General features: G+C 41.3%; 1 protein-coding gene and 1 long non-coding RNA gene across 3 annotated transcripts in view; one reads left to right on the plus strand and one right to left on the minus strand.

The window, feature by feature from the left end:
* LOC104008560 (fibroblast growth factor 10) overlaps positions 1-26,973 on the minus strand; it is a 76,495-nt gene that overhangs the window by 8,632 nt on the left and 40,890 nt on the right. Inside the window, exon 2 of the mRNA XM_087760410.1 lies at positions 3,538-3,641. Coding sequence (XP_087616536.1) covers positions 3,538-3,641 — 104 coding nt within the window. The remainder of the gene's footprint in view (positions 1-3,537; positions 3,642-26,973) is intronic.
* Positions 8,715-12,077, plus strand: LOC148055430 (uncharacterized). Of its 2 annotated transcripts, XR_015705368.1 has the most exons (3): positions 8,721-10,826; positions 10,908-11,028; positions 11,480-12,077. It is a non-coding gene; the product is annotated as an uncharacterized LOC148055430 (long non-coding RNA). The 2 variants fall into 2 exon arrangements; XR_015705367.1 differs by lacking the exon at positions 10,908-11,028 and having other exon boundaries at positions 8,715-10,826.

Here is a 26,973-nt window from a genome sequence, read left to right on the forward strand (position 1 = left end):
TCCCTCTGGATGGCATCCTGTCACTCAGGCGTGTCGACTGCACCGCTCAGCTTGGTGTCATCTGCAAAGCTGAGGGTGCACTCGATCCTGCTGTCTATGTCATTGATGAAGATATTAAATAGCACTGGCCCCAGTACGGACCCCTGAGGGACACCACTTGTCACTGTTCTTCATCTGGACACCGAGCCATTGACCATTACCCTCTGGATGTGACCATCCATCCAATTCCTTATCCACCGAACAGTCCACCCATCAAATCCATATCTCTCCAATTTAGAGAGGAGGATATTGTGGGGGACCGTGTCAAAGGCCTTACAGAAGTCCAGATAGATGACATCCGTAGCTCTTCCCTCGTCCACTGATGCAGTCACTCCATCATAGAAGGCCACTAGGTTGGTCAGGCAGGACTTGCCCTTGGTGAAGCCGTGCTGGCTGTCCCAAATCACCTCTCTGTCCTCCATGTGCCTTAGCATAGATTCCAGGAGGATCTGTTCTATGATCTTCCCAGGCACAGAGGTGAGGCTGACGGTTCCCAGGGTCCTCCTTTTTACCCTTTTTAAAAATGGCTGAAATATTTCCCTTTTTCCAGTCCCCAGGGACTTCGCCTGACTGCCATGACTTTTCAAGTATCATGGCGAGTGGCTTAGCAGCTACATCAGCCAATTCCCTCAGGACTCTGGGATGCATCTCATCGGAACCCATAGACTTATGTATGTTCAGGTTCCTCAGGTGGTCACGAACTTGATCTTCTCTTACAGTGGGAGGACCTCTGCCCTCCCGATCCCCATCAAGTGGCCCATTGACTCGGGAGGTGTGAGGAGAGAGATTGCCAGTGAAGACTGAGGCAAAGAAGTTGTTGAGTACCTCAGCCTTCTCCTCGTCTGTTGTTACCAGCTCGCCACTGCTGCTCATCAGAGGGGGTACGCTTTCCTTAACCTTCCTTTTCTGGTTAATGTACCCGTAGAAGCCCTTCTTATTATTCTTCACATCCCTCGCCAGGTTCAGCTCCAGCTGAGCCTTGGCCTTCCTGATCCCATCCTTATTACCCTTCTTTTTTTCTTACCAGTGGCCGTTGTAATGCGTGGGGCTGACTGGTTCCCCCTAGTCAACCCCTTGGATGGATCACTGTCCGTATCTTCATCCTCCTGGCCCTCAAGTTCCAGAGCCTCATACCTATTGTGTAAGGGCACCTGGGAGGGCGAGGTAGGCCGGGAGAGGATTCACCCTCTGTGCCGAGCAGGGATCTGTTTCCATCCCCCTCTGTCTCTTAGGTCCCCTCCTTCTGCCTGGTGGTGAGAGGGTAGGGGAGCCTCTCCTCTTGATGCTTCCATCTGGTGTGCTCGTCTCAGAGATGGTAGGGAGTGGCTCCACCAGTCTATCTCCCTCTCGCACTCCCTGATACTCCTCAGTCTTGCTACTTCTTCTTTCAGCTCTGCCACCAGGCTGAGCAGATCCTCCACCTGGTTGCACCTCACGCAGGTGTTGTCTCGGCTGCCCTCCATCACCAGAGTAAGGCTCTGGCACTCCCTGCAGCGAGAGACCTGGGTGGCTGCATGTTTTAGTCGGAGCTCCGTCTGCGTCGCCACATCCCTTCTGGCGATGGCTCTTGTCCAAGTGGAAACCATGGCTAAGTCTCTTCCGGGAGGGCGTAGACCACAAGGAGAGCTCGCCAGCTGCCTGCTCGCTCTGCCTGCACGAACTACCGCGCCACGCCCTTTCTGACGCGCCATGCCCTGTTTGCCCGTCCTGTTTGCCCATCCTGTTCGCCGCGCTCCTGGTCGCTCGCGCTCCCTAGGGGCCCGTTTAAATCTCCCACAGTTGCCCCAGCAACACCCAAGCCCCATTTGCCTCGCTCACGAGAGCAGCCGGTTTTGCTTTGGCGCGAGGGCCCCACCAGGCTCTTTATCGGGTTCCCCGGCACAGGAAACCCCCTTTTCCACCCCAATCTAGCGCCCAGTCACAGGACTTACCATTGCTGCCGCCGCGTGCCTCACCGACTGAGTGACTTATGATACATGAAAGCTGCTTTGCCTTCTTTTGTGTGTGTATAGGGTTGGAATGAACTCTCACCATACCAGCCATGGCTAACAACTTGGGTAGGAAAACTTATCTCAGGCTTTGGGATAGATCATCACAAACTAAGTTAAACACTGTTCACTGAGACATGTGAATTGACTATGGTGATTTATGCTAACACCTTCACGTGTCCAGAAGCACACCCACAGTCAGTGAATGGAGCTTAACTGACAAATGGTAACTTTGTCAGCAACTCAGTATACCCTTATACCTCTCAATGGTGCAGGACTGAGCACTGATCATTCTGTATTTCTGACCAGTGTAATTTTAGAAATTAAAATTCACATTTACGGGAGCTTAAGAAAAATTTCTCTGTTCTGGTCTTTCCTTAATGTGATTCTTTGACACTGCCCAGGAGTTTAGAAGGTCAGAAGTAACCTTATGAACCAGGAGTGACTAGCCACAGTGCAGATGAGGGAAGACAGTTTATATAGTTTGTATGAACTAAACCCACCCCGTAGAAATGCTTCCTTAAAAAAAAGAGGACTAAATGACTTCAACCCCCTCGAATCTCAGTTGATTCTGCTGGTAGTCTCAGACTGGCATTACTTCATCATTTTCAGCAGAAGTAGGCTTAGCTACATTGCTCGAGGATAAACTCAGCCCCAGTACCTATCTGTGAAGTGCTCTCTTTAAAGCCTATGGATGTTCTGAATACTGAGCAATCTGAAGATTGGCTCATAACCTTTGCAGATGACTAGAATAAATTTACATTTATGTGGGCTCAAACTCACTGGAACTGGCAAAAAGCTGAAAAATTACAAACCAAACCAGATGTAATACCAGAACAATATTTGGATAGTTACTGGTTTTTGTTTGTTTGTTTGTTTGTTTACTGAAACTATCAGTAACCCCAAACTTACACAAATACAAATAGAGTATATATGGACAATTTTCACATGATATCCAAATTCTGCTCAGTCAAAGCTTATCTGTCTGCTGATATATAAGTCTCTGTCTCTCTGTACTGCCCATAATCTTGCATATTAATTAATATGGTCAATTTAAAGCTGGCTACTCTAGAAATCTTCCTGGCAGTCGTAGTTTGATAATTTGGTGTGTCTCCTCCATCAGCTGAAGTTTACAAGATTTTAGATACACTTTATCCCCCTGGAATTACTGATAAATGTGGCTGTACTGCATAAAAAAAAAGGGAAAAGCAGCCTTAAAGATTATATTTTGTAGGACCCTCTCCATTGGCCACTACTTAATAAGAAACCTGACTGAAGTGGTAAGCATGATAAATCCCCTAGCAGCTGCTTTGGTATGATATGAGCCTAACAAACACCAGGGAGCTTGTGGAGAGGGGGGGCTGCTGGTTTACCACAGGATGAAATTTTGATGAACAGCTCATTTTGGTTCTAATTAGTAGTAATACACAGTCAAGTGGGGTTTTCAGTAGGTAAGAGAGGGAACTGTGCTGACTACTGCAATCCATTTGGAAGATAAAAAAATACTTACAGAGCCGTAGACTTTTCCTTTCTTGTTCATGGCTAAATAATAGTTGCTCTTAATGGACTTAACTGCCACAACTCCGATTTCTACAGATGTTATCTCCAATATGCCTAAAAAATAAAAATTGAGCTATTTAATCACTTCATCAGAGGATTTTCTCACTATAGAAAAGACCAATAAACGTGAAAAATAGTAAACTTCTAATATTCAGAACCAACTGCCCAACAAACTTTAGCAACATTCTCCAAATCATTGCAAGAATATACACAAACATTGTTTCAGTTAACGTTTCCTTTGCTAACCCTGCATTTTAAACTCCATAAATACTGAAACAGCTCCATTCTTCTTAGCATAGATTTTACTAAAATTTATCAGAAGAGCTATCTGAACCACAGCATTAAATTAAATCTATAGCATATGTCAATAGAATGTTAGATTTACCCCAATCTTCAAAAATAGTGGTAAATTATTTATTCCTTGTAGGACAGTTAGATAAACTAAATCCCTTGGCTGCACTGAGCTGATAAAATTAATTTTTGGCATGTGTGTTGACATTTTGGGATATAGTAAGACTAACCCTAACAACCATATTATCTTTGTCTTTCAGATATTGGAAACATTTTGCTGTGTTTGTAATAACTATGATTAAGTTTTTTTCTTTAAAACAAACTCTTTCTGGGATATTGGATGGATCAAGGGGCCAGTAATGGGAGACAGAGCTTTTCATCTCTTTGTTTTCTGCCCAAGAGCATACTGATTTGGGAGTAGTAGAAGTTACTACAACTTACATAGTGACTTTAGAAATCCCTTTTCAGCTACTACTAGAGTAACTGGATGGCTACGTTGTTTGGGCATCGTGTCTTAATATAAGAGAAATATAGCTCCAACCAAATATCTTCTAAATGGTTTATCCAGGTAGTATGCCTGGCTCCAATCTTTCTTCTGATTTTTAAAGTAGTAGTAGTCAGAACAATAGTCCATCTAACTCAGTGGTCACAACAGGTCTACCACTGGGGAAATTACAGGAGGGGCAAAAGTGTTGAGAAATTTTAGAGAAAAACATCCTAGACCAAGCCAACAAATAATGTGATGAACAGATCAGCTGGAAAAACATTGATGAGTTGCCAACTGCTTAAAAAAAAGGAATCTGCAATAATTTCCTCCTAAATCTGTTCTATGCTTTTTGTCTGAGCAGAGAAGTCCTGGAAAATCCATATGTTTTTTCATTTACTTAAAAATTCCTTATGGTAACCACACAGCAACTGAAGCCAACAGTGTAACTTGGTATTCAGTGCTTTTTCTGGAAGTGCTGATTTTCTGTCCCTGAAAACTGAATGCAGTCTGTTCAGACTGTGGAACCATGTGGACTTTAGTGTGCAGTGAGGTAAGGAGGAAGCTTTTTCACTGAACATTTTTTTGGAAATGGCTGCTTTATATACGATGCAAAATCCATTCTGTATGGCCATTGTACTGGTCTATGCAACTCGGGATTAACAGAGGAGTTGAGGGTGTTACTTGTTCTGTGATTAGAAGTAGAGGCTTTGATGGTAGCTGGGCAGTGGCTGTGAATCAAGCATGACAAAGTAATAGCTGATTTTTATTGGGAAGCAAACTGATGACAGTTTATGCACATGAAAAAGAGAGGGAACATCAAACTAAGCAATTTAACATGAAGGACCTCCTTTTATTGTCAAGAAAGGAGAGGTGGCCTTTCCTGGATGCATTTTTTAATATACAAATATAGATTTTTAAAAATATATATAAATTACATATATTTTGATATGAAGATATATAAATTCTAGTGCAGTTACCAGAGGCTTTGTATTTACTTAGCAAGAAGCATTAGGTTGGCCACAGCTACAAGGTCTAGAGTCTTTGCATATGAGAAAGACTTCAGTGAGAACTGCAAGATAAACAATAGGTTTAGGATCTAGTAAAGCCCTTCAGAAAATGGGCCATATTAAACCAGAAATAATAATAATAATAATAATAATAATAATAATAATAATAATAATAATAATAATAATAATAATAAAGTTTATTGTCCAAACCTATAAAGAGCTGAAAGAGGAGGATTATTTTGTTTTAATTTCCTTGTGAGTGCCTCACAATACAAATATTGATATCAAAATGCAAATATAAATGTTGATAGTCACAAAAGATCATGTATTATTAAAAAAACAATTATAAAGCCTTCTGCTGTAAGGTTTTTATGGTAAGATTCTTAATTGAAGCATGAGAAATCAGCATTGCTAAGGATGGAGTTGCACATATAAACTTAAAAAACTTCACATGTGCTGTGACAGATCTGAATATCCACTGAGTTTCTTACAGCTGTGTGAGAACAATTCTGCGCTAATTGCCACTCAGGCTTGAAACCCAATGGACTTGAACAAACAGAGTGAAGACACAGTTACATATGACTGCAAGTCTGCTACCTGTGAGGGGGTAAGAACAACAGTTCCCAAAATCAGCTCACTCCATCATCAGTGGTATCCAACTCAGTAGCAGCAAAGGCCCCTCTGATATCTGGAGTTACCTAACTACTGCCAAGCAGAAAAAGATATGGCCAGTTAGATAAATGAAAACTCTAACCATAACTTTCACTAGTTACTTATATGTAATGTTAGCTTGAGAATTAGCACAAGGTGCTTAGGCAGAAATAAGAGGAGCTATAACTTAGGGGAACTCTAATCTAGGAAGACCCAGAAAACATGAGGGAAGAGTCAGTTAAGACCTACGACCTACTTTTAAGGCTAACATCTGCTGTTGCAAAGGAGCCATATATCATTTTCCATATGTAAGATGAAGAGAATTATACTCTCTAATCTCAAGAAAAGTTGTGAGGGCTCATTAATTAGGTCTTGATAGCTCATATATACCAGTGTCATGCCATTGATACAAGCAGATCAGTGAGTCCATACCAGCCAAGGCCTATTATGTTTGTATTACTCTTAAAATGTTGCTCATTTTCACAGTAAAGAAAAGCCAAAGTTGCTTTCTTGATTTTCTGCAAGAGCATTAATATAGAGCAGTGATCTTTAATATTTCTCTCCCATGGGTCATCCCCTAAAGTATTTGTGCTCAAAATCAAAGACAGTTGAGTGCCTTAAGTTATATGGATGACAAGCTATTAGAGGGTAAGAATATGGTGTGAACACTGCTACAATGCCCACTTCTTTTTACATGAATTACATGGGTTTTGGGGGGATTTTCCATGCCAAAAAGTGATGAGAAGAATTTAGTTAATTCTTTCTACAGAAATCAATTGCTGTACCCAAACTGTGAAACCAGTAAAACTAGGCTGGGTCCATTTCTAACAGCAGCAGTAACAAAAAAAATAAAAAAGAAAAAGAAGATACTGGCATAACTTGTGCCATTATTATTTTTTTATGTTGAAATGGATTAAACTGAGTTATATTTTTTCATATTTCATAACACCATATTAGACCATTTCAATTGACTATTACACTTGTGAAATTTGTGAGAGCAACTGAAGGAGAACAGTGCTTAAATAAAGAAATTTGCACTGAATTAACCCATTTTAACTGTTTTTCACTTGAATGATGGAGATAGATACACTGCTCTTCAGTACAATGCCCAAGTTAAAGCAACAGAAGTATTCATATAATTCATGAAAATATAGTAATTTTTTCTGATAAAGTTTGGTCATAGTCTCACACTGCATTATATCCCCAATGGGGCAGCTGAAAGGAGGTCATGAGGGGAAATGTTAGTACATTCACATTATATACCACAGTAACTAGCTAGATTATACCTAGTTATGCTATTTAACTGGAGCCAAATGTAGCTGAATTCTTTGTAACTATTATCAGTTTGATCACCAGTGATCCTGGATTTATTCTCACTGAGTGTGTTTTGTGTATTTGGAAGTTGAAAAATGTTATATAATTTTCAGTGATAATTTTGCATATTCTAACCTCTGCAGTATTTTGGGAGGAGAAGGGGGAATTTTAATAGCTGTTTTTCTTTCTAATAAATATAATACTCTTGATCTATTACCCCTTGGATAACAGGGATATAATTTGGTACTTATCTACTCTGCTGCTATCTGTACACCCCAGGGACTTCACTGGAGTTACATGCTAGTTACAAGCACAGAACTAGCTTTTGTCTAGATTGAAAATTATTCAGCATTATTTACAGATTTTCTTAGGACAAGATTCTCTCATGAGTTTGATAGGAATCGTTTCATAGGTGTCAGTGATGTAGACACAAATTTCAGAGGTCAGCATGAGAGCACCAACTCATCTGACATGGATCTACAAGCAGAAGTCATAAGGACTTTCCAGAACTTTGAAATAGACTGGATTTAAATCTAATTACTTTGATGTAAGGGTGAAAATATGTATTTGATTATTCTTGAGTCATTATTAAATTCAGCAGGAATGTATAAGAAAAAAAAATTGAGATATACAGCATGAAGCTTAAAACTGTAGTGTTTTCACCATCTAATGAAACTGACTTCTTTGAGGGCAGACAAAATTTTGTATTTTCCTCAAGGTTTATATAGTAGAGTCATGGGCCGTGATTGGACTTCTATACTACTGCAATAAAAAACATCATTTCCATGAGCTTTCAAGATTAACTCTGTAAAGTTTCATATTCTTCAAGTGCTGCAGCCTTGGAGGTAAGAGCCTATGTGTAGTCATAGACAATATGGCTGAAAGGATGCCAGACCACTGAGGGTACTCCACTAGCCTTAGTTACGAAAACCATTCTTGACAGATGATTGTTCTCAGACACCTTCAAAAACTGAGATTCTACAATCTCCTGGGTAACCTATTCCACTATCTACATTAGAAAGTTTTTCTAGTATCTAATTTAAATGGTCTTGTTGCAATTTGGGCCCATTAATTCTTGTTTAAACTGTAAACTAACATGAAAAAGATGTTTTTTTCCTTTTTAAAAAGAGGTATTATATTTACTACTTCCTCAGTCATCTGGGGAGTCATTTTTCTCCTCAAGTTTTCAGAATGAATCTCTAGAGGCTTGGCTGACCTACTCAGTAGAGTGAGTAAATTTTATCAAGTAAAAAACAGGTAAATCACCCAACTCATTTTCATCTTGTTCTTTTTCTATTCCAACCTATGTTAGATTCTCTTTGGAGCTCATGTTTCTTTTCTGTGAAGACTGAAACAAAAAAGGCTGTAGTAAAGATAAGGGCTGGCGACCGGAAGATCACGTGCTGTACGGAAAGAGTTAAGGGTTGACCCTCCCTTGTCTCCGCCCCTTAAAACATGACACGCCTACTGCTGGGAGTATAAAGGTAAACTACTGCGCAATAAACACTGAAGCTGAACACCCACACTGCGTGTGCTGACTGTTCCTTCCCCAGCCTGGGTCGGCTGGAGATCTGCCGGTATAACCTTGATATGTAACGAACGCTACATAGTGGTGACCCCGGTGTGATCGGCTGCAGGCAGCAGCGATGGAGCTCGCGGAACTCGTAAAGGTACTAAAGTCGGTAGCGACGGAGGTGGGCGAGGATGGGGCGATAAGGAAAAGGCCCACGGGCGACTGCATCCAATGGATGCTATGCCGGGGAGTGCTCGGCGCTCCCACAGAAGTTTTCGACACCTCATATTGGGGGAAAATACGCAAAGAGCTGACAGAAGCGATCATAAGCAATGTTGGAGGAGCCAGTGACCGGCTTCGCGCCCGGGGAACAGTAGAAAGGGTGCTCAAGAAGGGGTTTGCGGCAAAGCGGTGCTGGCTTGCTGCACGTAGTGCGCTGATGGGGCATGAAGTTCCTGGGAACGAAAAGCCAACGGGTTTAGTCTCGGAGGGGACACAGGCTGGCTGGGAGGGAGCACAGCCACTGGGGGATGACCCAGACTGGCCAAAGGGCTATTCCATACCATATGACATCATGCTCAGCAACATAAAGCTGGGGGAAGAAGAAGGAAGGGGGGGACGTTTGGAGTGATGGCGTTTGTCTTCCCAAGTAACCGTTACGCATGATGGAGCCCTGCTTTCCTGAGGATGGCTGAACACCTGCTTGCCTATGGGAAGTAGTGAATGAATTCCTTGCTTTGCTTGCGCGCGCGGCTTCTGCTTTACCCATTAAACTGTCTTTATCTCAACCCATGAGTTTTCTCACTTTTACTCTTCCGATTCTCTCCCCCATCCCACCAAGGGGGGAGTGAGCAAGCGGCTGTGTGGTGCTTAGTTGCTAGCTGGGGTTAAACCACGACAGTTTTTTTTTGGTGCCCAATATAGGGTACAAAGCGTTCGAGATAACGACAGATTTAATTGGAATGTGCTAGATCGAAGTTATAGCAGGTATTGCTGTTTAGCTATTAATCGGCAGGTTTCTGTGCTTGCCACGGGGCTTGCTTGCCTTACTGTATATTAGAGTCTAATGCTCGTTAGTGGCTGCTTTTTGCTTTCGCTGCTTGCTGTACTGCTGAACTGCTTATCATCTTACTCCGCTGTGCCTGGGAACGTTTTGATAACAGCAATGGCTATGTGCCTGGGCTGGCAGATGGCCAGGGCATCTCTGCTGTTTTTCTGTACTGCTGTGCTGGACAGGCTGGAACTCCAGTGTGAACTCGAGTTGAAGGGGTGGCCTGTGGGGCACAGATGGGGCCGTCGTTACTGGGGACTGAGCCAACGGAGGAAGGGGAGGCGCAGGGAGGCCATGGCGCAGCGGGAACAAAAGAGTTGGGAAAGGTGTTCCCGTTACGAGTGGGGAGTCTAGAGCAGCCACCCACGGAACCTTCAGCACCTTCTGCACCAGCGGATCCGCCACCTACTCAATTCCCCGTGGGGCGAGTTGCAACAATGTGTGGAAAGGGAGCTGACTGATAGGTTGCTGGATTGGGTCCCGGGGGCCAATGTGGGATCCCAGCGGTACTGCAAACTACGTGAAGGAAGACGGCGGGAAGGAGAAAAGGAGGGCAAGACACCATCACCTTCTGAGGACGCCCCGTTGCATCCCAGTGATCGACGGGTACTGGACACACAGAGAGCAGAGCGCAGGAAAAGAACTGAGGAACAAGGAGAACCAGCGTCACGGCTGACGACATCTAGGGGGGGTGGTAGGGCTCCCCCGGCACTGCCAGTGATACCTGAGCTACCAGAGGGACCCCTTACCCCTGGGGCAGTGGGAAAGCGAACTGGTATTACTTTGCAAGGTGCTCGCTCTGTGATTGTTGCTTATCCTGTGTGTTCCAAAGGTCCCCTCTGGGAGGCAGGGGTAAACCCTCGAGGGTTGCAGCCCAACCAAATATGGCAGTCTGATGTTACGATTTATGAACCCTTTAATCCACGTAAGTATCTGCATGTCACAGTTGATACCTGCAGTGGAGTTATTTTAGCCACTATGCATGCTAAACAAAATGCTCTCGTAGTTATTTTACATCGGCAGGACTGTATGGCGCAACTTGGCATCCCACAAAAAATTAAAACAGATAATGGAGCGGCATATGTCAGCAAGAAGACAAAGGACTTTTGCGCGCGCTGGGATATTCAGTTGAGTCATGGCATTCCCTACAACAGTACGGGCCAAAGCATCGTAGAACGCGCGCACCGCACATTAAAAGGGTTACTCGACCGACTTAGGGAGGGGGAAAAGATAAGCCCAGGAACAGGGGTTCCCCCTCCCCTTGACCCTCCCTTATTTCGGGCACAGCGTCTGTTGACGACGGCACTAATTACCTTAAATCATACCATTCGAGGGAACACCTATAAAACCCAGACTGCAACCCAGGCACATTTCCGGCTCGATGAGAACGAAGGGCCTTACCCTTTGGTTCAAGTACGGGACCTGCAAACCCATGAATGGAGGGGCCCGTATTCCCTCCGTTGCCTGGGACGTGGGTATGCATATGTGCAAACCGAGAAAGGGACGCTAGAATGGGTACCCAGTCTAAATATTCGACCGTATAAACATTAATCAATTTATTGAGTCTTATCTTGACAGGCTACCATTTCCCTATGCATCCTGATGGTGTGGGGGAGCAATGAGGGAGCTGCGATGAACTACTGGCTGGATTGGGCAAAATCCATGAACGTAACGGATGCGTGTCTGTATATGCCAGCTTTTGGACAAGCCTCTACCTGTCTATTGTTCACCCCCTACTTCACTAGAGATAAGGAGGACAGTTGCTGCCACAAGTCAAACCAGAGCTCCACTATCCCAGGCTTACAAAACTGGAATGTTAATAACGCCCAAACTTTTAATAACCGGGCTCATAGTCTTGTTACTTGTTCTTGACCTTGTTGTGCTATTACCCTGTCTGTTACGCTTAATTATGCGTTCTATGAGTCGTATATTAAGAAGTCTTACCACATATCGATTATTTTACGCGCAGCTTCCCCAGCGAGATCCAGAGCTACTGGAGCTAAGGGAGGGGGAAATGTAGTAAAGATAAGGGCTGGCGACCGGAAGATCACGTGCTGTACGGAAAGAGTTAAGGGTTGACCCTCCCTTGTCTCCGCCCCTTAAAACATGACACGCCTACTGCTGGGAGTATAAAGGTAAACTACTGCGCAATAAACACTGAAGCTGAACACCCACACTGCGTGTGCTGACTGTTCCTTCCCCAGCCTGGGTCGGCTGGAGATCCGCCGGTATAACCTTGATATGTAACGAACGCTACAAAAGGCATTTCAAATACTACTTTGTATGTTTCTTGTATCTGATTTTATACCATTGCTTGGGCTTAGGAATTTCCATGGCTTAAAACTTTTCACTCCAAGAAAATGTGTAAAGTAAATAATTTCCATGGTATAATTAGACTTGTAATTAGGCTTGATAATAAGCACTACAAAAACTTAATATTCTTGGGGGGGGAAATTCTCATTAATAGATAATTGTTTCTGGTTCCATGCTCTTTAGGAACTTGTAAAGGAAAACATAATAATAGAAAAAAAAACCTCTAAACTGAGTTTTCAGATCTTTGGTTTTGTCGCCCTCTGGGGAGCTTCTCTGAAGGGGTTCCTTTGACTGGCATTGGCTTGGGTCAAAGTTGGTGATAAGGCATAACATTAAAGATTTGCCAGTTCAAAAAGCTGCTCTTAGTAGGTGGCTTGAACAAGGGTGGTTTGAGGCAGTGAGAAGATTGGTTGGATGTGGTTTTGAAAGAGAAGAGTGAAGTGCCACTGACTCTATTTCCATTCTGTTTCACCATTTACACCTGTGCAAAGCAAGTTGAAAACATCCCCAAATCAGAAGTTATACTGTTATTCCTATCTTTTATTTGTTTTGCATAAGAATTACTGACAACAGAAAGAGGAAGATGGTGGAGTAGAAGATGAAACAAACCTAGGAAACTGAAGATGGGCTAAGCAAGACTTGCCTTTGGAAGCTTTTTCAATGAAGAAAAGTAGTTCCACTAAAATGTAATCTTACAGACTTTGCGGTTGTCTTTGGAAGGCAGCTTAAGATACAAATCTCACAACTCACGATGGCACAGTTCTAGGCAGAAATCTCAAATAAGAACCAACCTGAACCATAACCCGAGCTTTGACTTAAGACTAAAAATATTATTTGAATTTAAAATCAGTTTGGTGCTTTTTATTATTATTTAATATTTGGTGAGACCTCCACCCTTCCTGCTCTAAATCAGAAGTGAAAGTACTGAAAGACCACAAAGCAAGCTGCTAATGTGTCATATTTAGATCAACTATAGCTAAAATGTGAATGTCCCATGAACTTTCCAGTCCAGTTCCCACATCTGATGCATTTGGATAAGCCTCAGATAAGTATCCAAACTTGTGGAAGGCTGTGGAAACAGGACCTCTGAGCCTTCCTGCATTAGTACAATATCAGCATAAGTCGTGAAATCTCCATGGTGCATAAAGACCATATAAAAGACTAATTATTAGAGCCCTTTCTCAGACCCACAAGGGGATTAAAGGAAAATAAGCTGCTGCTTCTTTCCTTATCTACTGCTTTTATGACTTTAATTTCAGAGCAGAGCAAGGACCACTCAACCAACACTCCTCTGTAGACCAAATAAATGGAAGAGTGGCAGCAGTAGGGTACATGGGAAGAGAGAACCTCATTAGTGATGCAATAGCGAGAGCAAAGGAGGAGTATAAAAGTTTAAAGTCCTCCAAAGAAGGAGTTTAAGTTTAGCTACAAGAATGGCAGGAATCAATTTATGCTAGTATACATCTTGACATGTAACAGAAACAATTAATTTAGGAGCACAGTTAGTCTGCATTTTCCCCTCTAGTCAGTGAAGAGAGATAGGCAACTCCGAAGAACAGTTCTGAACACCACCACTCCTCCATTAAATGTTCAAAGTTAGATGGGTTAAACTTAAGCAAAGGAAATGCAAGAAGTGACTTTGAGGACACATCTATACCGTCAGTTAAGACGAGTTCAGATCTGTCCTCACCTTGTCCATCCCTTTCATCACTTACTTACATGCAAGCATGTCATCAGATTTAGCCAAAGTGCTGGAACTATCTTGTGGGAGGGAAGATAAACATGTTTGCTTCCTTCACATGGATTTAATTAATGCTGTGGAGATGGGATGGCTACAGGTAGAGCCAACTGTACCTAGCTCTGTTAATCAGAGCTCAGATTTCTTGAGCTCCATGCTTTGAGCCAAGGCAGGAAGAGGTACAGCCAGCTACGTGAATGTTGATGGAAAATATAAGGGTCTGAAGATCTCAGCGTGCTTGACCCCAACATTGCAAGATTTAATAACTTGTCAGACAGTGTCAGAATTCATTATCTGAACTGTTTCTGGGATGGAGGAGTTATAACTGATGACTGTCCTGGTTTCAGCTGGGATAGAGTTGATTTTTCTTCCTAGTAGCTGGTATAGTGCTGTGTTTTGGATTTAGGATGAGAATAATGTTGATAACACACTGATGTTTGAGTTGTTGCTAAGTAGTGCTTACACCAGTCAAGGACTGGTCAGCTTCCTGTGCTCTGCAAGGTGCACAAGAAGCTGGGAGGGGGCACAGCCAGGACAGCTGACCCAGACTGGCCAAAGGGCTATTCCATACCGTATGACGTCATGCTCAGTATGTAAACTGGGGGAGTTGGCCAGGGGGCAGTGATCGCTGCTCAGGAACGGGCTGGGCATCGGTCAGTGGGTGGTGAGCAATTGTATAGTGCATCACTTGCTTTGTATATTATTATTGTATTATATTATTATTATTATTACTACTACTACTACTATTACTACTATTCTATTTCATTTTACTTCAATTATTAAACTGTTCTTATCTCAACCCACGAGTTTTCTCCCTTTTACCCTTCCAATTCTCTCCTCCATCCCACTGGGGTGGGGGGAGTGAGCGAGCGGCTGTGTGGTGCTTAGTTGCTGGCTGGGGTTAAACCACAACAATGACTCATACTGACCAAGGAATGGTAGCAATTCACGTGCCAAGAGAAAAAAAAAGGAAAAGAAAAAAACCCCACCCCCACCTAGTATATATGGTTAGATGCAGGGTTGTAGTTATCTGATTTGTTAGCTCTCTTGACAAAGATGGCTTAAGGAGTTTCAGCCCTCCATTCCCCGATACTTTTTCCTGCCTCTGTGCTGAAGTTCACCAACCCTTTAAATATAACTGTTTGTGGAGCAGCACTATAAACAAAATAATTGGAATGATCTGGATTGGAAATAACTCTCAATAGAAAACAAATCAACCTAAACCCCTAAGGACTAAACAATCCAAGTTTTTGCAGTCATTCCTAGTAGTATATGTTTTCTAGACCTTTGCTCTCTTTCTGGTATCTTTCCAATTGGCTAAGTTTTTTCAAGTGAGGTGCCCAAGAACGGACCGGTATTCTAAGGCCTGATGGGTACTGAATTGAGCAGAAAGATTACTTCATGTGTTTATAAGGAAACTTGGATCCCAATCCAAATCCTAATCGAAACTTGGCAGTCCATATATGTTTCCATTTAGTAGACAGGACCAGGCACTCGGGATTTCTGCCAAATCTTAAATTTCTAGGTCTTCACAGAAATACATAGGACAGTCGAAAGCTTATAAGACTAGTATAGCTCAGTAAATTTTCTCAGGGGTGTGCGGAGCTGCCTATTTCAACCTGGGTGGAATCTTGAGTTATCTTTCACATTCATAATCATTATGGTCACCTCCTGCATTTTACTATTTGTATAAGTTTCAATGTGAATAACAGTGGAAGAAACTGGATGGAGTTAAGGCTGTTCCATTTATTGCCCAGTCTAACACACAAGGAATAATATATAGGCAGTGGCACTGCAGAAGAAACAATCAAACGCATGGTGACTGCCAGGAGAAGTAGTTGTCCATCACCTGCAATCTCGGGAAAGGCAGGTCTTCACCGCTCAGGCAGTCAGCTGCTGCTCAGTCAGAAGCTCCTAGCAGATACAGTACATATATTCACAAATGGGGCACAAATTATAATTAAATGGAGCCAATCACTACTTAGGCACTGACAGGTATGAGCAGACAGAAGTGAGCCTGAGTGCTAAAGCAGTCAGAGTATGTACAAACAGATGAAAAAAGGTATCCCTATGAGATGTTGTATGAAAGTTGTGAGACTTCGTATTGTACTGGGTTGCGTGGCAAGGTTTTTTTTTGGGGGGGGGGCTACAGAAGTGGCTTCTGTGAGAAGCTGCTACAAGCTTCCCCCATGTCCAATAGAGTCAGTGCCAGCCGGCTCCAAGATGGACTCTCCGCTGGCCAAAGCTGAGCCAATCAGCGATGGTAGTAGCACCTCTGTGATAACATATTTAAGAAGGGAAAAAAACTGCTGTGCAACAGCAGCCAGAAGAGAGGAGTGAGAATATGTGAGAGAAACAACTCTGCAGACACCAAGGTCAGTGAAGAAGGAGGGGGAGGAGGTGCTCCGGGCACCAGAGCAGAGATTCCCTGGCAGCCCGTGGAGAAGACCTTGGTGAGGCAGGCTGTCCCCCTGCAGCCCATGGAGGTTAATGGTGGAGCAGATATCCACCTGCAGCCCGTGGAGAACCCCACACTGGAGCAGGTGGATGCACCCAAAGGAGGCTGTGACCCAGTGGGGAAGCCCGCACTGGAGCAGGCTCCTGGCAGGACCTGCGGGCCTGTGGAGAGTGCAGCCCACGCTGGAGCAGGTTTGCTGGCAGGACTTGTGACCCCGCGGGGGACCCATGCTGGAGCAGTCTGTTCCTACAGGACTGCACCCCGTGGAAAGGACACGTGGAAAGGACCCACGCTGGAGTAGTTCATGAAGAACTGCAGCCCGTGGGAAGGACCCCCATTGGAGAAGTTCATGGAGGACTGTCTCCCATGGGAGGGACCCCACGCTGGAGCAGGGGAAGAGTGTGAGGAGGAAGGAGTGGCAGAGACAACGTGTGATGAACTGACCACAACCCCCATTCCCCATTCCCCTGTGCCACTCGGGGGGAGGAGGTAGAGAAATTGGGAGTGAAGTCGAGCCTGGGAAGAAGGGAGGGGTGGGGGAAAGGTGTTTTAAGATGTGTTTTTTATTTCTCATTATCCTACTCTGATTTGATTGGCAATAAATTAAATTAATTTCCCCAAGTCGAGTCTCTTTTGCCTGTGATGGTAATTGGTGAGTGATCTCCCTGTCCTTATCTTGACCCATGAGCCTTTCGTCATATTTTTCTCTCCCCTGTCCAGTTGAGGAGGGGGAGTGATAGAGCAGCTTGGTGGGCATCTGGCATCCAGCCAGGGTCAACCCACCACATTTATGAAACTCAGTGTGCTGCAGATAGTCTCTGCTACTTGTCTCTCAACAATCTTTATCCAAATGACAGGTTTGTTGCCTCTTACTGAGACTGTCTGACACATACTGTAGCTGTTGTTCTAGCTAAGGCTGCTCAGCTGCACATCAAAATGTTATGTTTTTTTTTTTTATTTTTAAACAGTTATGTTTAATTTTGGGCCTCGTTTGTTCTTATGATGGATCTCAATTTGTCTCCCTATTATGCAAGACAACAGGACTGGAAAAATATGGTCTCTCATTTGCTAGTCTCAGATACTTATCTTCTTGTGGAAGGTGGGAGACATAGGGGAAACTCACTGCATAACTGTACCACAAAGCTTGGGAATGTGCATTGCACTGCCTGTGGCAGGTAGGATCCTCTCCTAAATCTGTATGGGCACAGTGACCTAGTTTTGGAGTAAAATAGGAAATCACAAAGTTCTGCAGGCTCTTCTTTAAGGGACCATGGCTAGGTACAGTTCCTAGCAGTATCCTGCTACTGCTACGTTTCTCCGGAAAAAAAAAAAAGGATGTTTTAGTGTTTTCTCTGCAAATCAGAAACTTGCCAAATACACTAATCCACCACATCAATTAGTTGTTGGTTCTAATGATCTATGCCTGTCTTTCTTTGCCTCACACAGGAAAAAGGAATCCATGGTATTTTAAAATATGGGTTCCACATGTTTATAATGCAAACTACCCCTGGACAGCTATAATGATAGCTCTTTTTCACATAATTATCTTAGGTGGCAGTTACTTATCAACACTTTCAGCAGTTTTTTTCTACAATGCCACAAATATTCCTAATATTGCTTGGTCACAATAATCACTTTTTTTTAAGGAAACTTAATAATGACTGTGGGGACAGAATGAACATATGAGAAGTGTAGATTAGGGCAGCTGCATGGTATGGGTGATCAGTATTAAGAAAATGACTGCAAACAGTATTTCAGTATATCTTAAAATTCCTTACTGTTATTTGTCCCTTGTAGCTTTTTTTTCTCCCCAAATTCTTTTCTTGACTGACCTGGATGTGGTAAAATAAAAGGCAGGTCTCTGATTCTAATGCTCTTATTTAAATAGTTTGGGTCAATGTTGTGTATGATTTAAGATGACCAGTCATGGATTATGAGTAGCTCATAACCCCGGTGGGTGCTTTGCAAACAAACTATTGTCTAAACTTTTTCAGACAAAATATTTATTGAGAGAAACGATTAATATTGACATTTGTTATTGGACAATCTTGGAGTAAATAAAGAGACAAAATGAATGGACTATGAAATTAATTGCAAGTTGTTACTGTATAAGATGTTAAAGTCAATAGTTTAGCAACTGAAAAGAACTAGATGACCTCTGATCACCAGTTCATTGTTTTGCCCATTCGTTTTTTGTTTTCCCTGACATAGACAATTCTGTGTACTTAATTCATCCTAAATTACAACCAATCAAAAAGACACCATTCAATAACTGCATGTATTATTCTTGTTATAATGCTATGTGATCAGCTTCTCATTTTTTAATGCTAGATTTGTACTTTGTCTTACATATTCTATACACTTCAACATCAAAGGTATGCTGAAACACTAAAGCAAGTAACAAGGTCTGTACTCTAGCACACAGATGTAAACTATTGCCCGCTATAGTCCAAGCACCTGATATATGTCTTTCACAGTGTTTTCATCTTTAATACTTGACTGTCTCCTAACCTGGCATCTTCAGTCTTCTAGTACAAACAGGATTTTTCAGTCTCTGATGAGCAGTGATAAGTGCTGTCATCTTAAACATTCATTCAACACCTCATCAAAAAGCAGGATGACAAAATCATCAATCTTGCACAGAAACTTAAAAGGCTGATCTGCAGAGCACAATCACTTCACATCCTTCTGCTTTCATTATCTTCAAGTCTCCTTCTATATTGTTTCCCATATTGCCTGCTGACATCCTCAGATAGCAGCTAACAAGCATGTTTTGCACACAGGATTATGTGATCTAATTGCACGTGCTTGCACCTCATGTCTTGTCCTTTTATACAAACTCTGATTCCCTAGCCTGAGTTGCTGAAGTCTTTTTGCTTTTCCCTTTCCTTGAAATTTGTAAGTCTTTTGAACAAATACTCACAAAACTATGCTTGGGACAGTTAATGGACAGTACGATTCAGAAGGTTTGATACATTCTTTCCACCTTTTCTACTCAACCTTCTGTATTTAAATCGGGGTTTCTGTTTACTGGAGTCGAACAGCACGAAGTCCAAATCAACTTCAATCAATCACTCAACTGACAGTGACTCTGATTTCTGCTGTGATCCCAGCAGAATCCTTGTCAGGGGACATGTAGAGGGCAGGCAAAGAACCTCCCATCTTCTCTATGTATTTTTATGTCAGGCTCAGAGATACCTTCACTTACACTACTGTCTAACATTGCAAAGAGCATCTGGCCCCTAGGCCAGTTGGTGAAAACTGATTAACAATCATATTCACACCTTCTAGAGTTGTCTGGTGCATCCATGAGAGTGCTTGGTTCAATTTTCCTCAGATGATTACATCTAGAGACTTTACCCATAGCCCTCAGCTATATCTGTGTTTTTTCTGTTCTGTCTGACATATTGTGAAGATGGTGTGGCAGCCCACCAGTGTGCTGTTTGTATAGTCTGATGCCAAGGTTACATAGACATCCTCTTGCAGGGCCTGGCATGAGAGTGTATAAAACCAAAGGAACCAAGCCTGGCTTGGTCTTGTCCATATTCCCTCTCAGGAGTGGTGCCTGCAATGAACTATGCTGAGAATTTTGTGGAGCTTCATCTCAGGAGGAAATAGTTTATGTCAAAAAAAAGCTAAGACTGAACTAACATATGTGCAGCGTGAAGGGTCAAGAGTGCTGGATCCAAAAGCTACCTGGGAAGATAAGTTATTTGATGGTGTAGACCTAGCTTTAGACAGCTATGGAGATGAGGAGTTGAAGAACAGAGCTGCCATATTTTTGTCTGGGATTTTGCATGTGAAGACAGACACTTCTGAGAAATGTCAGAGCTATGGTGCATGTGCTGCTTGTACAGCCTGTGCACAGACAATAAATATAAAACTTTCTATGTACAGTGTCTTATTGCTTGTGCATGAACCAACTCCACAATTATATTCCAGGAAGCATCATCTTTTCTATACACATGCTGTGTAGCTCATGTATAGATAACAATAAATAAATAAGTAACGGATTAAAAATAGGGAATAAAAGAAATCAGTTTTCCCAGGAAAGTAATCAGCAAAGTCCTGGCATTGTCTGTGCTCAACATATTCATTAATGATCTGCAGTAATGGGTGAATACTGCCATGACAAACCCTGCTGATTATACTAAACTATTCAGGACAGTAAATCTGAAAGGGAACTTGGAGTAACTGCAGAAGAATCTCAGGATCCAAGCTGACAGGGCAATAAAATACCAGATAAAATTCAATGTAGATTAATGTAAAGTGATGCATACAGGGAAGAGTAATGTTAGGTTCATAAACATGGAATGCGTTACAGAATGGCTTACGGCCCAGCTATCACTTCTCAGTCTTATAATAAATAACAAAACAAAAATTAGTAATGTACAGGAAAGGAGTAGGGAATGTTTAGGAAATGGAAAATATAGCAACAAAGTTTAAATCCATCTGTGCTTGCATTTTGAACACGCATGCTGCCCTAGTCTCTCATCTCATAAAAGATGGAGTAGAACTGGAAAAGCTACAGGAAAGGGCAACATGCATGATCAGAAATAAGGATTAACTATTGTTTGAGGGATGACTAAAACCTAGGGCTTTGCAGGGTGGAACAGAAATGGCTTGAGGAGGGGGAATCTATAAAATTGTAGGCAACCTTGAGAAAGTGAAGAAGGAACAACTATGCACTGTCTCTCAAATGAAATTATTGGCCAGATGTTTAAAACAGAAGAAGGTATTTTTTCACACTTGTTAGATTACAGCAGTCATTGGTGGGATGTCAGTTTGCATGAACTGAAAAGCAATCGGAACAATTAATTCCAAAAATATGTTCCTTCAACAAGTAAATAGGTACCATCATTAGTCTCCGAATTCCATACTGATGGACACTAGGAAAGTATAATAGGCAGTTATCACTATATGCTTGTTCTACTCCTCTTCAGGCTTCTGCTACTGCTACTGTCATAGACAGGAAACCAGACTGACCTTTAGTCTGAAGAGGTGGGGTTGCCCTTTATTTCTTACATATACATCCCCTCATATAGGGAAATGGAAGAAAGCAGAGAAACAGACAACAAAAATTTATAAAGAGCAAATTCTGTCAAATCTAATTTCATTTTATGACAACATAACAGGTCATATCATGAAAAGAGCTATGTAGTTAGGCTTTTGACACTATCACATTACATTATTATTATACACTAAGTTCATATAAAACTGTATTTTAAGCGGGTTGAAAAACAGGCTAGAAAAGCATATTTAGAGACTCATTCTCAATGATTCACTGCCAAAATGAAATGAAGTATTGAGGAAACACAAATACAGGATGTAGAAGAATGAGATATCCATTTTGCAGAAAAGCCTCTGGGTGGCTAGTGGTCCACAACCTGGGCTTGAGTGAATGACATGAAAAGCAAACATCTTCCTAACACGTCTAAACATGAATATAGCGTGTGAAACACAAAAGAAAATCTTTTCACTTCATCCAGCACTTGGAAGGCCTCATCTGGGCTCTATGCTCATTTTAAGATATGTCTAAAGAAGAGCAACTAGCATGGCCATAGGTCTAGAAATATGGTTTGCAATGGAAAACTAAATAAATTCATCCTGTTTATCTTAAGAAGAGGATATTTGGGAAGAGAAAGCACATCAGTAACTTTCAAATACTTAAAAAATATCTGGAAAGAGGAGGGGAATATTCCATGCAAGAGGCAACAGAAATGGACTCAACAGCACAGAAGAGTAAGAGAGGATATTAAGAAAAGATTTTAATAAGGGTGGTGAAAACTCTCTGTATTCATTAAAGATGCTTTGGAGTGTGTGCAGTCTTTAAGAGCAGGTGACAAAAGCGTCTGGCAGAGTTGATAATAGGTATCATCATATGTACATTGTGGGACAAGGGGATGCACCACATGATCTCTTGAGATTTCTTCCAGCCCTATAAAGCTGTGTTTCCACATACAAGAAGTCAGTCAAATGTTTCTGAAAATGTTGGACTTCCTGTGCTACACAGCAGTATTCTGTACAGTATTTGCATAGGAAGTCCAACAATTCCAGAAATGTATGGACTTACAGCGTGTATGGTGTACAGGTGAGAAATATTAAAGATTTTTGGTTACCCAGTCAGAACTGCTGCATGATATTTCTGATCAATGCATTGGAATTCCAAAAGAAATGCAAAGAATCATTAAAAGCCCCACACAGCCAAAGAGGTCAGTTCAGGTATGTGGTAGCTCTAGGCGAGAGTAGGAGTGTGATCATTTAGCTTTGTCTCACTAAAACTTCAAGACCATAAATCTTTGCACAGTGCATAGTCTTTACAGATGATGTATAAACTTGCCTCTAAATTGTGAACGTTACACCCCTCATTCTCATGTTCTTCATTTGCAGGTTTGTGCTTATTAATTGATTCTAATTGATATATGATTAAATGCAATACTAACCATAATTCTTTTTTGTTTTATTAGAAATCACCCAAACACTGTAGTTAGTGGTGTTTAGAAATAAGACATCTATTTATTTCTGTAATGAAAAGCATAATTATGACAGCAGTACTAGGCCCGTTATACTGAAATTTGAAGGGACCTCTACTTAAAAAAAAATAAACACTGAGCTTGTATACTGGTAAATCCTACAGAACTTGGGATTCAGTATATGAAAGCTGGACTCCCAACTGTAGTTCCTACAAGACTTAAAAATTTGTGGGACTCCTTTCACAAATCAGGCTCATAGACAGCAAGTGTTCTACAAAGCAAGGCATGAAGATCACAGAACCACATCTGAAAATTTGATTCTCAATGCCCATGTTCCTCTGCCCACCTCTGGTGAAACATTTTTTTTCTATTCATCATTTTCGTGGTGCTTCTTTTTCCCCTCAAGCCCACACTGTAATCTCCTCCTCTCTCCTTGTGGTAGCCACTAACAAAACATCTTGATAGAAAAAGAGTAAGTTGAAACATATACTAAGAATCACGGTGGCTGCCTTTAAACTGTCAGTCTATTTATTTACTTTATTTATTTTGCTGTTTTGAAATCCGTGTGTGCCAAGACCATGCTCTGGGAGCTCCTTGCTGTGTATAAACTAACACAATAATCAACAGTTACAAGACACTGCTAAATCTATTGTCATGCATCTGGACAATCATAATTCACTTCCATGCCACTACAAAGCAATTGGACTGCCTGACCCCACTCAGTCCCACCAGTTGCATTGTCAGCTGCCTATGAAAAAATGAAAGCCCTCGGAGAAAGCAGAAGATAACAAAACCAGTCTCTGGTAGAAAGATGAAAAGAAATGTTTGTATCAGGATAGAAATTATACCGCAAATATTTCCTTCTTTATGACAATAGAGTAACATCAATATATTACTGACACTGTTTCCAAGTGATTTATAATTTTCATGTCCCATATGTTTCATGTACATACTAAGCAACAGCTAGTGCTCTGTAAAATCTTTAATAAGACCAAGATGAAGAAATCCCAGTTGGAAAACTACCTTCTCAATTCTCTACTATCAAAGTGGAACAGTTCTGGTGCAAGGAGTTCTAGCAAAGTGCCTGAAGGATCTCAAAGCTCTCAGTGCCACTGCTGCAAATGTCAGCTGACAAGACCCAGCACCCACTGACCTCAGCAATCACACAGACCTTTCTAATTGATCTTAACTCTTTGAATGTCAATCTCTGATTTCTAACATAACAATTCCAGTGGTGTGAGACACATGAAAGGGAGATCCATGGCCACATTCCCAAATCGAGGCAGACTACCCACAGTCAGGAAGACTGGAAGTTTCCACAGCCTGACCTAAGTTTATGCCAGATATATCCTTCCTCCTTAAATCTTATTTTAACAAGAGATGTCAGATGAATCAATAAGTGACCAGACTGGCACAGTTCTCTGCTGGTTCACCATTATTTCTTTGAAAACATCTTAAGTCCAGTGCTCAGAAATAGAAAGATTTTAATAATCAGTATGCTCTAATTTATGAAGCCTTATCTCTTCTTCTTAGTTAATGCATGACGTGTAGAGCCAGTGATCAGTACTGTCCCAAAATATACTGTAATCATCAGCTGATACTTCAGAAATTCCTTATTGCTGTGCTGCTTCTGACAAAATATAAAAAGCTCTGAAAACTAACAAAAAATGTTCTTGCAGATCTGTGGCCTGTGGTTGATTAAATCTACCGTTTTTCTTAGTGTAGAACTAATAATTTGTCTCTCCTCTGCTTGCTTGCCTATTATCTCATAAGTGCTATATCTTTGTTTACATGAAACCTCCAAGCTATTTATTAACAAACCTGAATGAAAATTTCCAGCAGATGCAAAAGTTATTAGGAGAAGACAACTAGCATAAATGCATAAACCTTACTTCAAGAAATCCGGCTTACCTCTTAGTAACAAGTGGGCTAAAGCAAATCACTGATGAATTTGTTATAGGACCACTGTATAATGTCTTCCTACTCAGCCCTCATAAAATATTTATTATCATATACATTAAAAACAGGGTATTACCTGTTTACTGTTAACAGACATACCCCTAAATGCTATTTCCCCTTTACGTACATATTAGTATACATATTACAATACCCTGAAAGAGTGTGACCCTCATTCCAGGATCATTAGGTATCAGAGCCAGTAAGATCAGTTTGAGAAGCCAGTAAACCTCATTGGTTCAGGAGACTGACAGTTTTGCAGTAGTGACCTAGCAGAATAATAGCAAAGCTTGAAATAGGACTCAGGTATCTGAGTTCTATTTCAGTGTTTTATCCAGTGAGACTACAATGTTTAATAAGAGCAAAGTTTGAACTGATTTGAATATCAATCTCTGATTCTCAGCTTAAAAATTCCAGTGTTGTGGGACATAGAAAAGATTTCCAGATGCCTTTTTGATTCATACAATAATTTCGGTTGGAAAAGGAGGTCAACTGTTCCAACCCCTCTGCTCAGAACAGGGCCAACTTCAAAGTTTCATTAAGTTGCTCTATTTCTTCTTTTTGGTATCTATGTTCTCTTTCACGTGGCCATCCTGGAAAAGAGTTAAGTGACTTCCATGACTGAGGATCCTTAGAATCCATCTCTATCTACAATCTCTTCCAAAATTGGATCTGCCATATGCAAACTGAAACCTCAGTGGAAGTCACTGTGGTAGAACTGGCATCAGATTCAGAATCTGGTCCTGATTCCACTGAAAATTAATTAGAAGCATTAAGCTTGGAGAAGATCACTGACTTCTGACAAGAAGGTGGCTAATGGGGTACTGTAAAACATATGCAAGAATACAGTGACAGCTGATTCTGCTTTCTCTTCCAACATGTGGATTATGTTACATCCACCCAAGTGCTAAGCTTTCATCTCAAACAGTTGTGAAGATGAAGGCTTCTGGGGGTCTCATTCTCTAATTATGCCTGACTTAGAATTCATTTAACTTAGACTAACACGCATAGGAAGTCAAGTTCTGTTACCTGTTCCACCTTTCACCTTACCACACATCTGGGAAATATTCAGATCAAGATCATAACCTTGTATTTTGGTATTAGCTACATAAAAAAAAAAAATTAAGATATCACCAACAATTTGCCTTTGACTGGGAAAATTAGAAGCATATTTGAGATGTAAACACTGTTGTGGCACTAATATTGCTGCTAATGATTAAAGGCTGCTACTTTAACTATAATGGAATAAACCAAACCTGACAGTCTTAGTCCATGCCCATTTTCATTTAAAACAAGATAAGGAAATCCCAGTGGTATATCATATTCTGAAAGAGGAGGAAAGCTGGGAATATTTAGAGATGAATATTTTCAATGAGGTCTACAAATGAAAAGCAGTATGTGTAAAGTACTGTAACAAATTTGTGGTTACAAAGCAGAAGTGGGGATAGGACCCAGATTTTCCTGCTATAACAGGTCTCTGTCGCTTGAACTTAGGAAGAATTGTCTTTAAGTGTAAACAGGCTAGACCTATGCATACCCTAGAGTCTATGCAGCAGAGGGCAGCATTCATTAGTCAATTTATTTCGTATTCATTAGCCAATTTATTAGATTATCATCACCGTCATTATTGTTTTACTTCAAGAAAAAATATTGGAAGTCAGATGCTGGTAGATATAGGAGTTCGAGAGGGAGAGCAGCTGGGGCTATCCACATGCAGGAAGAGGGAGATCCAAACTCCCTTTCCCTTTCTGTTTCCAACTCAAATTTCAGAACTCAAGTCTAAAGTTGGTCCTATGTTAGGAAAGATTTGCTGTTACAGTCATACTGGCAAACTTTCCTCACTTCTAAGATTATTTCTGTGTTGAGGTTTCTGCTCATTTTTAAAAAAAAAACAGTGACTGCCTAATGTAAAATACTCAGAGACTGAGCAGAGATCAATTTGTAGAAGTTTAAGCCAGGAAAATTCATTAAGAAAGAAAGCACAAAATTTTAATTAAAAAATTTGATCAGCCTTTGATACCAGCTATCAAAGAAAAATGAAGATTCTCCATATATTGATGTGTCTAAACCAAGACTAATAATATAAATATATAATATAATAAATATTATAATAAATATAATAAATATAAATATA

Source organism: Nipponia nippon, unplaced genomic scaffold (genome assembly GCF_047370975.1).
Source record: "Nipponia nippon isolate SJK-2023a ecotype South Korea unplaced genomic scaffold, ASM4737097v1 scaffold_22, whole genome shotgun sequence".
In the NCBI taxonomy this organism is placed as follows: Eukaryota; Metazoa; Chordata; class Aves; order Pelecaniformes; family Threskiornithidae; genus Nipponia; species Nipponia nippon.